Source organism: Oryza glaberrima, chromosome 5 (genome assembly GCF_000147395.1).
Source record: "Oryza glaberrima chromosome 5, OglaRS2, whole genome shotgun sequence".
Lineage (NCBI taxonomy): Eukaryota > Viridiplantae > Streptophyta > Magnoliopsida > Poales > Poaceae > Oryza > Oryza glaberrima.
The window spans coordinates 20,646,860-20,662,509 of NC_068330.1; the positions used below are offsets into that span (position 1 = coordinate 20,646,860).

The window sequence follows — 15,650 nt, forward strand, 5'->3', positions numbered from 1 at the left end:
TCATCACATGAGTGTCAATTCGAAATGAGGCTGATAGCAACCCGGTTCCATTCACGTTTTGTTGTCAGTTAAGTTTGGCTAATACTGGGGTTATGCCCTTCTGAAGTTCTGTTACTTTGTTGCTGTCTTTGCCTTGAGACCACAACTTCTCCCAGAAAGCAAGCCGAAGTTTAAGGCTTCCTGGGCCAAGTTGTCGTACAGGTGACACAGCCCATACGGCCCTACTCGAATGATCATGTGCTCATTCAGGCCTACTCGAGTTTGGATCGATACTAATATCCAAATCGGCCCACATAAATTCGGATCTGCGAACGGAATCAGCCCACGGAAACTGGGTTCCGGCCTATTCCCATAGCCCAAGAATTTTGGCCCAAATGCCGTGTCATTAGTTTGGGCCTCGTACGTGGAGCCTCCTGAATACTAGTAGCAATTAATTAGCAGAGAGCTCCCTTGATCTAATCATCAAACTGTCATCAAAGCGAAGCTTATCTAGCGAAAATGATCTTGCAGTTTCAGTTGCAATGTAACTATCACACCGCACATGCATGCAGTGGACTAGATTTTGTTTATCCCCGTATAGCAAAGCCAATTCCATGTCCCAGTATTTTAGCCTAGGGTGTGTTTGGTTCATGTTAAAATTAAAAGTTTAATTGAAATTGGAACGATATGACGAAAAAGTTAAAAGTTTGTGCGTGTAGAAAAGTTTTGATGTGATGGAAAAGTTAAAAGTTTGAAGAAAAAATTTGGAACTAAACTCGGCCCTAATCTGTTCGTCAACAGAAAAAAAAACAGATGCAACAGAGCCTGCATGTTAATGACAACTGTATGTCTATATTAATGACAGAGTTGTCCATGCCGGATAGCTACTCTATGTTAATGACAAGTTGACAATAGGAGTATTAGTACTAGAATACGCTGGTGCACGCTTGTCTTATACTCCCTTCGTGATCAACGTGCAACAGAGTATATAATTTGATGATGTTCACATCGCCCATTGACTACTCTAGGGTGGATTTGGATTAATTAATTTGGCCCCTGTCCACCTAATGTTTGATGCTTACATATCATTAATTAAGCATCCACATGGTTCATCGTTCAAGTAGGTTAATTAGCTAGTTTTCTCATAGGCCGGAGACGCCTGCATGGAGGGAGGGTTTATCTGACCCTGATATCATTGGAGTAATATATATAATCTGCATTACCGCCATAATGACATATATGGAGTATCAGTCTTGAGTTATGACACATTAATGTTACTATATATTCAGACCAATACTATGAATATGAACCCTCGAATAGGCAAGAAGTTTGGATCCTGGTCAACTCCTTCACATGCCAACTTGTCACTACTGAAACATATTTGATGCCTGAAGTTAGGATCAACATGTACTATCATCTATCATAACCTGGGTCATTGTTCATCCACACAATTGATGACGTAAGTCTATTGATAGGCCTTCAACTGATGATAAGACACACCTAAATTGAAAATTGAAAAATTAATTTTCATCCTTAATTTTTGAATCACTTTTTTTAGACTCACTAACTTTATTTCATATTAGAAACATATTGGTTCAATATGTCATATTAGAAAGGAATAAGTCTATTCACCCCCCTAAGTATTGGGGTTGGCTCTACTTAACCCCTAAAATACGAAACTGGATATTCTACTCCTTTAAGTATAAAAACCGATTCAAATGACCACTATAGTAGTTTTGTAGATGGTTTTACCACGTAAATGATTATGTGGCAGCGGTATTGGCTTGCATGACACAAAACTTAATCTAGTAAACCAAAGTTGATCTAACTATTGGTTTTCACTCACTGATCGTCAAGCCTAAAAATTATTACCCCATCTATCCTATAATATAAGGCATGGTCAAACTTGGTACGATTAGTTTATAATTTCTTATGTATTATAAGGTTTATAGCAACAAAATTATAATCATATGAAAGTAAATTCAAATGTCAATCCAATGATAATATTTTGAACATTCATATTGTACTAATTATTAGTCAAATATTTTAGAATATACTATGGGACGAAGGAAGTATATATATTAACACTAATTTACATCATTCTCAACCCGTTTCACTTGTGAATAAGATGCTTAGCCTATTTTAATAGTCTCCTCTATAATCCAGGAGGCCAAAACCATCACCATGCCATCGTGTGCACAGCAAAACCACCTATAGAACCACTCTAGTGTGTTATTTAAATTGGTTTTGGTACTTTAGGGGTGAAGTAGACTTATTTCTATTAGAAACGCATTACATGGCTCAACGTATAGTTCAAAAAACTGAAGCGATCTTTCAAATCCTTCTCAAATCACCTTCTATTAGGATAGGCTAGGTGCCAGAGTGGAAATATGAAAGTCTTGCCCAAAGTCATTTTTCGTTGGCTCGATTGCTTTTTTCGGTCTCTAAGTCGTAGTTGAATCAATGAGATTAATTACAATTTGGTGTCTATCAGTAGATCGCCGCAGTAATATGTGTCTCCATCCTAATTAAAACTCCAAATTTACGAAACAAAATGTTTAAATTTAGATTAGAATTTCAAAAAACTTACAAAAATTGCAATTACTTTTGATTTTTTTTTGGGGAATTTTTTCCCTGCACTAGAGATAACCGTACCCGTTCTAGTGCCGGAATTCCTTTTTGGATTCCGAAGTACTGAACCTCTCTCTCACACACACAAAGAAGAAAAATCTCACCCACGATCACCTCACAGTTGCAACAATAATACTTGCAGAAACACATCCTACAATATTACAAACCTAGTTACGATTTATCACGCAATTTAGTGGAATAATGCTAGGAGTAGATTTGAAACAGATCAATCTCATCAAAATTCATGAACTCATCGGCGTCGACGAACGAGCTGTCTCCAAAGTCATCATCCCAGTTCAAGCAGCGCAGCAGATCGGGCTCCATTGCCGGAGACGAACAAGAAACGACGTCGGCCGGCGAACTCACCGCTGACGGCGCCGGACACGAGTCCACTGGCTCTTCCTTGCTCATCTTCACCCCGGATTCCTCCCCGTCCACCTCCGGCGAGCTCCTGGACTGCCTCGACGACGGTGGGGTGGCCGCCGTCTCCCTCCAGACATCGCCGTCGTCGTCGTCGTAGAGCAGAGGCGGCGAGCCGCTGCGGCTCGCGGTGGCCGACCCGAAGTGGATGACGAAATGCTGCGAGTTTTCATCGTCGTCGTCGTCGTCCATGGCGGCGGCCGTCTGGCAGCTGCAGGTGTGGTCGCCGAAGTAGGTGATGACGTAGATGGAAGGGTCTTCCTCCGACTGCTGGACCTGCTTCGTCGCCGTGCAGCCATGGTCGTCCTTGTAGCTGCACCGGTAGTAGAGCCTCGGGTGCTTGCTGTTCTTGATCTCCTTCTGCCCGTACTTCCTCCACAGGAACCCGTCCTCCGACGTCCGCGCCATCTCCACCCTCGCCGGCTCCGCCGCCGCCGCCGCTCCGCCGCCGCTCGCCGTCGCTCTGCAAAAGATCTCTTGCTGAGTCGCTGCTCGATCGCGCGCGCCGTCGCAAGAACGGGAGGAGACATATATATGCTATATACCTTCTCCTCCGCCGCGTAGCCGGCTGAGCGGTCGCCGACTTGCTGCGCTTCGTGCCGGGTGACGACGATTCGGCATCGCCGCCGGCGCGCAACGCGGCGAGCGCGCGGTCGCAGCAGCGAAGGATCTCGGCGGCGAGGGCGTGGGCGCCGCGGTGCGCCGGCGGGAGCGACGCGCCATGGAGCAGGGCTTCCAGCACGGCGGCGGACTCCCGCCCCTGCGCCATCAGCTCGGACGCCATGGAAGAAGCTGGGCTAGAAGTCGCACCAGTGGCAATCAGCGCCATATGCGCAACCTCGGAAAGGTGGTGGATTTTTATAGCGGCGGGTCTGGATCGGATAGAGCTTAGCTCGAGAGGAAGCAGAGACGAAATTAAAGGGAAGAAAAGTGGATTAAAATGATTAATTCGATCGGGAAGCGTGTCTAGTTGCTCGCGTCAGTCACTAACTTAGTTACTACGCGCCATGCATATGGATGGCATCGTGCGTTAACGTTGTTCATGTCATCAGGTCACATGTACTATGTTGTTCAAATCTAGGTTAAATTTGGTGCTACTTGTACTTGTTTATGAGTTGTTGAAAGCGTGTGGGTGCACCGATGGGTTATACTAACAGGGACTGATACATGGCCTTTGCTCTACCGGTGCAAACCTTGTGTAAAAAGCTAATTTAATACTCCCTCCGTGAAATATAAGTCATTCTACCATTTTCCATATTCATATTGATATTAATGAATCCAGACATATATATCTATCTAGATTCATTAACATCAATATGAATGTGGAAAATACTAGAATGACTTACATTGTGAAACGGAGGAAGTAAAATCCTATATGCGATAATTTCATTCTTTTTTGAGTGTAGAGTCTAAGTTGTGCTGTAGATCTTAATGTAAATCTGTCATACCCCAATATGGCACCGCCGTACAACGGCACCTGATAGGAGCGTGTCGTAGGAAAAACGGCGCGAACCGCTTCCTACGAAACCGCGATCACAGTACCAGTCCCAGGACATAGCGCTGGTACCCACGGTGACAAATATGAACCATTGCAATCCTTAAATTAAATAGAGGACTTATTTACCTTAACTTAGGTTGCAGCTCAGAACAGCCTGAGAATACAACCGACGACGCGGACGAGGAAACACCAACAGCAGCAACAGCAGCGGAACCAACGAACTAACACCCAACACCACAGGCGACGGCTGGGAACCAGGACGAAACCCTAATCTTCGCTTCACTTCATCTTCTCTTCAAGACAGAGTATATATATATATATATATATATAGAGCAAGGGTGAGTACTTTCGTACTCAGCAAGCCATGGGAATTAAGTGTTTAATGCAGGCTTCAAAGGAAAGGCGGTTGTTTTTGCAATTGATTTTATTTAAACTCCTTTTTGAAACAACTAAGTGAGTGCTTCTCAAACGACACGGATGAGACAGTGCATCTCGTCCGGTCGGAGTATGTGCAATATTTCAGTCTTTGGATTGATTCAAGGTTGGCACCCGGCCAACAACTTTCAAACGGCCACTCGGGCCTAGCTGATCCCATCAGCTGCAGATTTTTCCAAACATCGAACCCATTCCACAACAGCAATTTCACAAAGCAGTAGTCAAACAAAACTATGCTAGGAATCACCTCACATCCGCCCATGACCGTGGGCACGGTTGTTCGACCAGTTTAATAACCTCTGCAGAGGGGGTACACTTTACCCACACGACGTTACTAGCCTTGGTCACATAGCCCGTGTGGATCAGACACGTTTGGTGACTTGGGGCTTTCACGACAAGGCATTTCGAAAGCCGACACAGGTTCACCATATGCCAACAAGAGGGGTCCCAGACCGACATCAGGTTAGGTCCTAGACCATACTGTGCCAGGAAGCCCGAGGGTTCTCCCCGGCACCATCCCGTTGAATCCACATGTCTCTTGGCATCATGGTTCCCCCGATTAGCTAATTACTTAGCCAGGGGTGTCCCATTCCACCCATGTGGTCGCACTTGCCTTATGTTCGGATGAAATCCCAAGGAAACGGTCCTTAAATGCAAGAGCGGGAAACCGTACTCCCGGTACGTCCCTCGGTCTGCGGTTTTGGAAAATTCATTTAGTTCGCAAGCACCGACCTAGGTGTCGGGTTTTCCAAGTCTTTTGCAAAACCCCAAATTTTACCCATTGTTGGATATTTTAAATTTGAGGGAAGGTGTTCCGATGCGCGTGCCCGAGGGCCCGTGCATCGAAGCACAACAGGTGACAAAGGAGGTTTAAGTGTTCAATAATTCAAGGAGGGTAATTGCAGCAATTAGGATTGGGACCGGCAGGCTATCTCACAAGTCGCGGCCGAATTACTCGTGTTAATCCTATTCATGCAATATTTGCAGAAAAGAAATACTTAGATTTAAATTATAGGTGCAAGATGATCAAAGGTGACTTGCCTTGCTCAAGGTCTTCACTGAGCTTCACGAATCTTCGAGAAATCCACGATCGACGAAAATCCGGTAACCGCGACTATACGCAAACAATCAAAAAAACCTAAACAAGGATCAAAAGAGAAATCCTATTTAGGCTAATTAATAGTGCCATTAAATAGATCTCAATTTTAGAGAAAAACTGGAAGTGGAACGAAGTCAATCGGACGAGCGGTTGAGGAGATATGAACTTTGAAAGTTTAATTGAAAATTCTGGAAGACGAGAAATGGTTTATGGAATTTATAGAAATAATATTCTCAGGAATATTATTGACAGTCACTGACGTGCGGGACCAAAGGAAATGGTCTATGCAATTTTGGAATAAGGAATTGATTTATGGAACAAAGGAAAAAGGATTTATTAAATCCCTTGGAAAAGAAAAGGAAGGAGGGAAGTTAATTGGACTTAGGCCGAGCGAAGGGGGCGCAGCCTAAAGAGATGCGCAGGCGCGGTCGAGGCGAGTGGGCCGGCGCGGGAGGGAGGCGACCCAAGGCCGAGCGAGGCGCGGCCCACGCGACGCAAGCCGGTGGACGCGGTCCACCGTGCCGGGCGCAAGGTGGGACCCACAAGGTGGCGACACTGCTCACGCGAGAGGGGTGCACGCAAGGCGACGCGATGGATCGGTGGACCGGGAGACCTTTGACCGGTCTCCGCGGGGCCGGGGCGGCTGAGGTGGCGCCCACGCAAGCGTGAGAGAGGGAGGCCGAGTTCACCTGGATCGGACGGCTCATGGTGGCCGAGAGGCGCCGGCGTATCATTTTTAACTTTTCATTATTTAATTCATTCATTTATGTCCTTAATTAATTCCATAAAGTAAAAAATAATATATCACAATCATCTACCATCTGAAACAAACAGCCTTTGGTTACTGTAACCTTACTTTAATTACCCCCTTCCCCTTTTGATAATTTAATTAGCACCTTTTTCTAAAACAAACGCATATTAAAGACTACGAATGGTCTCGATTAAAATATAATTATCAGGGTAAAAGTTATAGCTAAGCATAGAAGAGACAAATGGGAATTGGAGAGAACTTGCAGTACAGTATAGAATTACAAGCAGACCGTAATTCGAATTCATCTTAACTAGTTTCCCTTTTGCGGCTGACACAATCTAACAATATGTTATTGTTCGAGATGGTACCATGAAAAATAGAGTTGGATTATCCAAGTACTACTATCCATGATAGATCTGAACTGTCACATGGTAATGTTGTTCTCCAAGATGACAAATATATATTTGTACACACATGACCCTGGGGAAAGCTGTCCAATCTCATTATCTTGTGTAGAAAAACGTGTTTTACATGAATAGCTGAAAATTAGTTCTCTATGTGCTGTACTCCTGAATATTGAATCTCTTGATCTAGAAACTTCCAGCTGTTGTGAAACTCCCCTGGCGTAGCTAGCTAGCTGCACATGATCATGTTGGTGAGATTCCAAAAGAGAATAAAAACATGAACAGTGTGCTCATAGTAAAATTAATTTTCTTACAAAACTCTTGCAGACAATTTTTTTTAGCCATTTGATTTAATGAATTAGGAGTTATAGAGAATCAAGATTATTCAAACAATGTTCCATATTAGAGTTTGTAAATGTTCTGTAAAACAATATTCGTACACTAGCTTTTTCCTAAAAACATTCAGTATTTGGACTTAGGCTGTGTTCGGCGGTGGCGGTTCCCATCCTCTACTTCTTGTTTTCCGCGCGCATGCTTTTCAAACTAATAAACGGTGCATTTTTTGCAAAAAGTTTCTACATAAAAGTTGCTTAAAAAAATCATATTAATCCATTTTTAAGAAAAATATTAGCTAATACTTAATTAATCATGCGCTAAACGCTGCTCCGTTTTGCGTGCCAGGGAGTGAGGTTGCCTTAAAGTTCAATGAAATTTACTGGGGTTGTGCATGAGATTGGTGTGTGGAGACTCTAGTCGGAGTTCATTCTCTTCAACCGCCGTGGTGATGCTAAATTAGAAAACAAGGTGGGCCTAGAAGAGAAACAAAAGAGGTAAGAAGATAGTTTCATCGGGCTAAATGGATGGCTGAGGTAATAATGGTGATGTGTTGTCTCAGTCCTAAGAGATATATATGGTGGATAATAGAGGAGGGTGGAACTGATGAGGGTTGAGTATTTTTAGGCGTCTAGTCTAGGAGTGCGGAGTTATAGGGACATCATGGTAGAGGATAAATAGAGGGGATATATTAAGTGGGCTTAAGAACTATATTAACCCACATGCATATAGGTGTTGTTTGAATGACACCCTCCCACAATTTGTCACAAAAGTTTTGCAAACCGTGGCAAGCCACATATTGTATGGCCAACAATTTGTTGGTCTCATTTGTGGCAAGAAAATGAGACTATGATAAGTGGGTCTGATTTTTTTTTTTAAAAGTATGCCACACTATAGTTGTGGATGCCACAAATGTCATAATGTCTGGCTGTTAACCAAATAGCCCAATACTCCTGATCTATCTCAAAATATAGCTGCTTCTCCACCAATTTCATTTCCATCTCAACCAATCACAAATACCTTTTATTTAATCTTACCTCTCCTTAATATATGTGAAAAACTTGAGAGTCCAGAAGTGCTTCTATTTTAATTTGGGATGGAGGGAATGGCAAACTTAGAAACTAGTTGGTTAATTTGCACAAAGTGAAACATGAGGAGCCAAGGTAAATCAGGGATGAAACTTGAGAGAACAAAAATTGGTTGTGTATTCTCCCTTGAATGTAAATTCTGTAAAGGTAAGATAAAGGCACTGGTGGAGAAACGCTTTGTTGTCCCGGTTGGTAACCCTTTGTAGTCCCGGTTTTCCAACCGGGACTACGAATCTGGGACTAAAGATCGCAATCTTTAGTCCCGGTTCAAATAACCGGGACTAAAAATCGATTCCCGGTTGTTATTACCAACCGGGACTAAAAAGTTTTGGTTTTTTTTCTTTTCCTTTCATCTGGTTGGCCTTTTTCCTTTTTTATTGTTCTTTAGCTTTCGCTCGTGGATCGAATGAATAAAATCAACAAAGCCTAAATCAATCATAGATCGAATGAATAAAATCAAACAACAAAGCATCCATATTGTTTACACTTGTTCAGATCTACAACATCTCATCACAGAGAGCATTCATCATAGAGAACAAAGAAAGGAAAAAGAAAGTTCACATCTACAACATCTTCAGCATTCATCATATAGCACAAAGAAGAGAAAAAAAAATTCTCCTGTCGCCGCCTCCCGACCGGCGCCGGCCGCCGCCTCCCGCCCGGCGCCGGCCGCCGCCCTCTCGATTGGCGCCAGCCGCCCCATCTCGCCGCCCTGCGCCCAACACAGCAGGCCACCGCCCTCCCGACTGGCACCGGCCGCCGCCTCCCGCCCGACGCAGCCGGCCGCCGCCGCCCCCGACGCAGCCCGCCGCCGCCTACATCTCGCCGCCCCGCGTCGGGCTGCCGGCGGCGGCCTCCATCCCGTCGCCCCGCCCGGGGCCGCCGCGGCCGGCCTCCATCCCGCCGCCCCGCCGGAGGGGAAGGGAGGGGAGGAGAGAGGGGAGGAGGAGATGGGGTGAGAGAAGAAGGAAGAGAAGGATGGGAGGAGAGGAGGAGAGAAGAAGATAAGATGGAGATGGCTGGATGGGAGAGGAGGAGATAAGGATGAAATTAATAGGAGACTTTGCATGCGCGTGTGGATAGAGGTTTTGTTTTTCCTAACTTTAGTCCTGGTTGGTAACACCAACCGGGACTAAAGTTAGAATTTTTAGTCCCGGTTGGTGTTACCAACCGGGACTAAAAATCACGGGAGGGCCTGACAGTCCCTGACAACATACGAACCGGGACTAAAGATCAAATATGCCCACTGTAGCTACCAACCGGGACTAAAAATCATCTTTAGTCCCGGTTTTTAGTGGAACCGGGACTATTGTGGATTTTGGTCGACCGACCAAAGATGGTTTCTCCACCAGTGAGGTGATAAACCATAGAACACATTTAGGTGCCATGCCGGGAGCTTATATATAGTAATCACTTGCAAATTAAAATCCAAGTTTTTGTGTACAATACAACAAGAGCTAGCTAATAATTCACTAGTACTACGCGATAACTTTAAAAAGATGATTATTGTGATTCGGCAATTGCAAGGGAAGCTGCTTGCATGTGTGCCAAACTAGCTAGATCTAGATCACCATGAGTTCATCACTGGCAAATTACGTTCGTACGTACTACCTGAAGAACTGTGGGGAAAAACTGATCAGTTGATCTCCATTACTGCCAGCCGGCGCCATTCCATGACTGCGGAGACGACTCATCATAGTCGCCATAGGCTCCATAGTTACGCATAATTGTGGACATGATTCTTGAGCTCTCATCAATGGAGGGAACTTCTTCTTCTTCTTCTTCTTCCTCTTCCTTCAAGATCGGCGCGCCGACATGAGAATCCATTAATGGTGAGGAAATGGATGCTTTTGTGAAGTCGAGCACTTGGGAATTAGTACTGCTTGAACTGGGCTGATCTTGGAACAATGTATTGCATGTATGCTCGTTGGTGAGGGTGACCCTGAACTCTGGGGGATGTTTGTTGTTTTCTTGCTGCACATATTTCTTTGCTTGACACTTTCGCTCATCACTGTAACCACATCTGTAGTATAACCTGCAAATTGTACCGTGCATGAATTGATATAAACACATATAAGTATGCATATCAGTCTATATCATCATCAGTTTTATATATAGTTGATACACATTTCTTTCCAAGAAAGCACAAACGGAATGAATATCCATTCAATAAGTGAAAACCAATTAATTGTGAGACTTCATGTACATGGGCATGAAAAATGCAGTGAACGAATTGAACTAGCACACCGTTCTTTCGGCACATTCTCGTCGTAGTCTAAACTCTGAACATTTACAGTTGTGAGAACTAGTTGATTGATTTTTGTGTGACTAATTGGACTTCAGCCAAACTTTCATACGTCTATGCATGCATGCACCGCACTTAACGGTACATGTCTCCATGCATGTGATTTTTCAGTATAATCCTTTTATTTAAATGAAATACCTTCAAAACATACTAATGAACAACATTTTAGTTAAAAAAAGATTTCTACAATCTTTACTCACTAAAATTTCCTTGTCCTATTCAGTTACTAAGAACTGCCCTTATTTTCCCTCAAAAAAAAAGAACTGCACTTTTTTTAAGATAATAGAAGTTCTTAATGAACTCAGTCAATTACAACTGCACACAAATCATATGATCATAGCACTACAGGAATTTTAGGAAAGAGTTGGTATCTCACTCTACTTTTCATAATTATCACTCTACTTCAAATAATATAATTGTTCTATAAGTGTATTTGCAAAGGTCACTTACCCAGATTTTCTATATTTTTGGCCCATTTACACCTCGGAAAACAAGTTATATATAACTATTTCCCAATAATTAGAAGCATATATACCATTATTCCGACAAAAGTAATGTAATAAAAACATGAGTATCATACTACATATATTTTGCTATTTGCAATTATGTACAAACCGACCATTTCAAAGGAAAGGTTGGTTCATTTCTGCTCACCCAAAATGAGATATATGCACACAAATCCTTAAATTAGAGCTAGCTATCACACACGCACACACATCTAAAATGCATCCTGATATTTCTCCGAGGACACACCTTAGTGTTCTTGTTGTGACACGTCTGCTGGCACTATATATGTATGCTACTAATTACCTAGGTAATACTCCTTTATTAGAGGTAGCTAGAATTAATTCCTGCAGTATTAATTCTTTTTTTTTATGAATAAAAGGGAATTATCAATCCATGTTTGAATTTTGATTAAGGTAATGCTAAATCTTCAGAAATTGAATCAAAGAAAAGTCCATCAGAACTTCATGAATTGAGGGTTACTTTCGAAATTCACTGTTGAGGATCTTCTTCTCGCCATATTTCCTCCAGTGAAACCCATCATTTTCTGGTGTCGTAGTAATGAATACAGTCTCGCTGAAACAAAAAAGGAAGACAAAGTAAATCATATATTCACTTAACTCGTTAACAAGTTTCCTATCCATGAAATATAGATCCAGACAGTACTACTCGTGAAAAGCAAGCATATGTACATCAAGCCTCCCAAATAATCCGAATGGGGCAGAACAAAATCCAGCTTGCTAAAAACCTCTTTTAGTGTCCGCTAAGTATACTAGATCTATACTTGTTTCGGCATAAACTATTAACAGCTCCATTTTCTTTTTCCCTCAAAGCAAGCTAACAATTAGAGAGACAACAGGGAAATTAAGCAAATTAATGAACAGCCAATCAAACTCAAATGGAACACACACAGATCTGCCGGTTGGGGTTCTTAATTATCTACTTCACATCCTCATATATAGATTTGCATCCTATATATAGTCCAGCGGTAGCAGAAGAAGAAATCGATCGAACACACAGTGTTTTTCGTTACTCACGTGAGCTCCTCGCCATGCTTGCCTCGCCGGCGCTTCGTCTTATTTCTTGCGCCGCTGCCGCCGCCGCGGCCGCCGCCGGAGACGGAGGTGACAGCAGCTGGCCCAGCGCCGCCGGATGAGGAGGAGGAGCCGCAGTAGTGGTGCTCCCTCCTCTCGGACCGGAGGGCGTAGAGCGAGGAGCTGAGGGACATGGAGAGGCTCCTCACGTTGGCCAGCGCGTCGTCGCGGCGGCCGTCGAGCTCCCGCTCCGGGATGAGCTCCAGCTGCGCCATGAGCTGCGTCGCCAGCTCGCTGCCCTTACTGAGCTCCTGGATGGCAGCGTCCCTTTGGTCGCCGGGCGGCGGCGGCGGTGGCGGCGACGGCGACCTCTCGGACTTTGGCAGGCGCCTCGCCATTGGGGATCGAGAGATTGGGCAGCGCAGTTAGCTGGCTGAGGTGTACCCCTTCAGTAGGTGGAGACGATGTGAACTTTGGTTTGGACTAGGGGTGTCCTTTTCTGGATACTTGTGTACTGGCTTAGTAGAAGCAGCTATCTATAGAGGCTCTGATCTTTGGGTTCAATGCAAGTTGTTCAACCATTGACCAGGTAAATATTCGATGAGATGTGTGTAAGGAGTTTAACCTTCTTAAGCTAATAGCACACACAAAGACAGCGACACTTCAAAAACATACTCTTTTCGTCACATAATATAAGAGATTATATGCCATTTGAACTTGTCCTAAAATATAAGAGATTTTGAAATCCCGAGATAATACTTTATTCCTCATCTATCATCTTCTGTACTAGTTTATTCACCTACCATCATCATTTGTACTCCACTAGTTTATTCTTCCGCACCCACTAATTATTATACTACTTTATTCTTTCAAAGTTTAATGTAAGGTTAGCTCTTCGTGCCTCTACTATATTGTCCATACATGTATGGGTGCGGATGTGCGCATTAAAAGTGAGGGATTTCTTTTCTTGAAGAGGCACCATAAATATGATATACTTTGTATTAAGTAGTAGCTATTAATTTATAAAGCGGAGGTATGGGCAATAAATGTGGGTTCATACAACGTCTTCCGTATTTTTTTAATCATGCTACAAATTCAATGTTGCTGTAAGAAAATACTACATTGTCATACACTATATATCTCCATAGGTATCATGAGGTCATTTTCCATGAAATCTATAAAAGAAACCGTCAAAAGCTACAAAAATCTTCATTGCAGACAAAACATTATTTCCCATTTAACAAAGTCAATGCAAGATCGAACTTACATTCAGAGATGGCACCTATAGGAATATATTGAGCAATGCTATCAACATCCATCTTACCTCAAGAAAGCACAATTACGTACTAACAAGTTGTCTTTTGGTGGAAGATGGATTAAACAAAATCATATGCCAATGTTGGTGAAAAGAAAACAAATTTGTACAAAGTGGTCCAAAAAAAGAAGAAGAGGAAAACATTACATTATTTTAATTTTGCGCTAAAGACAACGATGACAAAAATAGCTAGCTTGAACGTGAGGTTGAAATCAGGTACATACGACATGGGATCCATACTTTATAATTTAAGCCAACTATATAGGAAAAACTGGAGTAAAATCTTGTGAGCCTCACCGAAATTGTGATGTATTCCCTCCATCCAATCTAAGGCATAATTCTTTTATCATCAAAACCAATAAATCAAATATGTTGCATGTAACAAAGATAAAAAAAAATGCACACATGCAACCAACGAGTATTAAGATGGTTGATCAGATTATTGTTAACAATTTAATCTAGCACGGCAAAACGAAAAGATAATCTCTTCATTTAAGTCTTGGATGCACGATGACTACAATTATGAACATCTCCTTTAGAAAAAAAAAAGAAAAATAAACTTTTAGATGGAGGGGGTATATACTTAATTGTACTCCCTCTTTCCCACAATAAATGAAACAGAGAAAAATTTCAAAGTTTCTCTTATCAATAGAAAAACAGTAGTAGTATTGATGGGTGGGTAGGGATGGGACACTAAGGTCATTTCCAACCCAATGACTAGGATGGTGTGCATGGTATTAAATAAGCTGCCATCTAAAATGAAAAATGATATGGCAAGTAAATAAATGAGAAAAGAGAAGGAAACCATGTCTTGCATGAGATATGGTTTTTACACAACATCCAAGACATCATGTGAGATACTTCCTCCGTTTCATGTGATTCATTCTATCATTTTCCCACATTCATATTGATGTTAATAAATCTAGATGGATATATATGTCTAGATTCATTAACATCAATATAAATGTGGGAAATACTAGAATGACTTACATTGTGAAACAGAGGTAGTAAGTAGCATCAAATTTAAGTATGGAATAGTGATGTTTGCATTGAAAGAGTAGTGTCTAGTACTAGTTTCTTGATGATGTGGAGTTTATGTAAACTATGTCTAGTGTCTTGAGTTGGGAATGGCCTAAAGGGATCGATAAAGTTCCTTAATTTATAGATCATGGATATATAGAAGGCTAAAACTAAACTTTATTTGTTGGAGAGAAGAAAATAAGCTCTAAAAATCAACTTATTTTGAGACGGAGGGATTTAGCTTGTGTGTAATACCATATTACCATGGTGATCACAAGCCATCATTTCTCTTAGCTTATTCGCGGAATAAGCGAAACGACATATTTGCAAATAAAAAGTAATTTGTAAATAAAACTTTTATATACGTGTTATTAGCGATGTAAAAGCAAAGGCTGAAAAATAAATTTCGATGAAAAACCCTTAAAATCAACTCTAAATTTAAAGTTAAAAATTTAAATTTTAAATAATAAGTATAAGAGAAAAGATGAGACCTTAAGTGAATATCATAATTTGAACAGGTGACATGCCATGCATGCCATCCCCCAATTAAGTGACCAACTGACCATCGTCACCATCCAGCCATCCAGATTCCAGAGACAATCATCTCTTTCTTCTCAACATTAACAATATATTGGGCCGGCCGGTGTACTTATCCAGAGCACCTGAGTTGCTATGCACGTTCTCCAAAAAAAAAAAAACCTAGCCCTATACTGTACACTCATCGATCAGGTGCTTTCCATTTCCACCACCTCTGCGTCAGGCCCTGGACGTCAGCACAGGCAGCGTCAGCGGCGTGACGTACGCTCCCTCGGGTGGACGCCGCGTGAGGTTTTT

General features: G+C 42.3%; 2 protein-coding genes across 2 annotated transcripts; both read right to left on the bottom strand.

Moving 5' to 3' along the window:
- Positions 1-2,814: 2,814 nt before the first annotated feature.
- LOC127774255 (probable WRKY transcription factor 62) lies at positions 2,815-3,859 on the bottom strand. Its single transcript, XM_052300501.1, has 2 exons — positions 3,576-3,859; positions 2,815-3,493 (listed from the first exon to the last, which is right to left on the bottom strand). The coding sequence occupies exons 1-2, from the start codon at positions 3,857-3,859 to the stop codon at positions 2,815-2,817; spliced, it is 963 nt and encodes a 320-aa protein (XP_052156461.1).
- Positions 3,860-10,036: 6,177 nt separating this feature from the next.
- Positions 10,037-12,965, bottom strand: LOC127772656 (WRKY transcription factor 55-like). Its single transcript, XM_052298612.1, has 3 exons — positions 12,485-12,965; positions 11,931-12,023; positions 10,037-10,673 (listed from the first exon to the last, which is right to left on the bottom strand). Exons 1-3 carry the CDS (start codon positions 12,877-12,879, stop codon positions 10,289-10,291), a joined length of 873 nt encoding a protein of 290 aa, XP_052154572.1. The 5' UTR covers positions 12,880-12,965; the 3' UTR covers positions 10,037-10,288.
- Between the last annotated feature and the right edge of the window lie 2,685 nt (positions 12,966-15,650).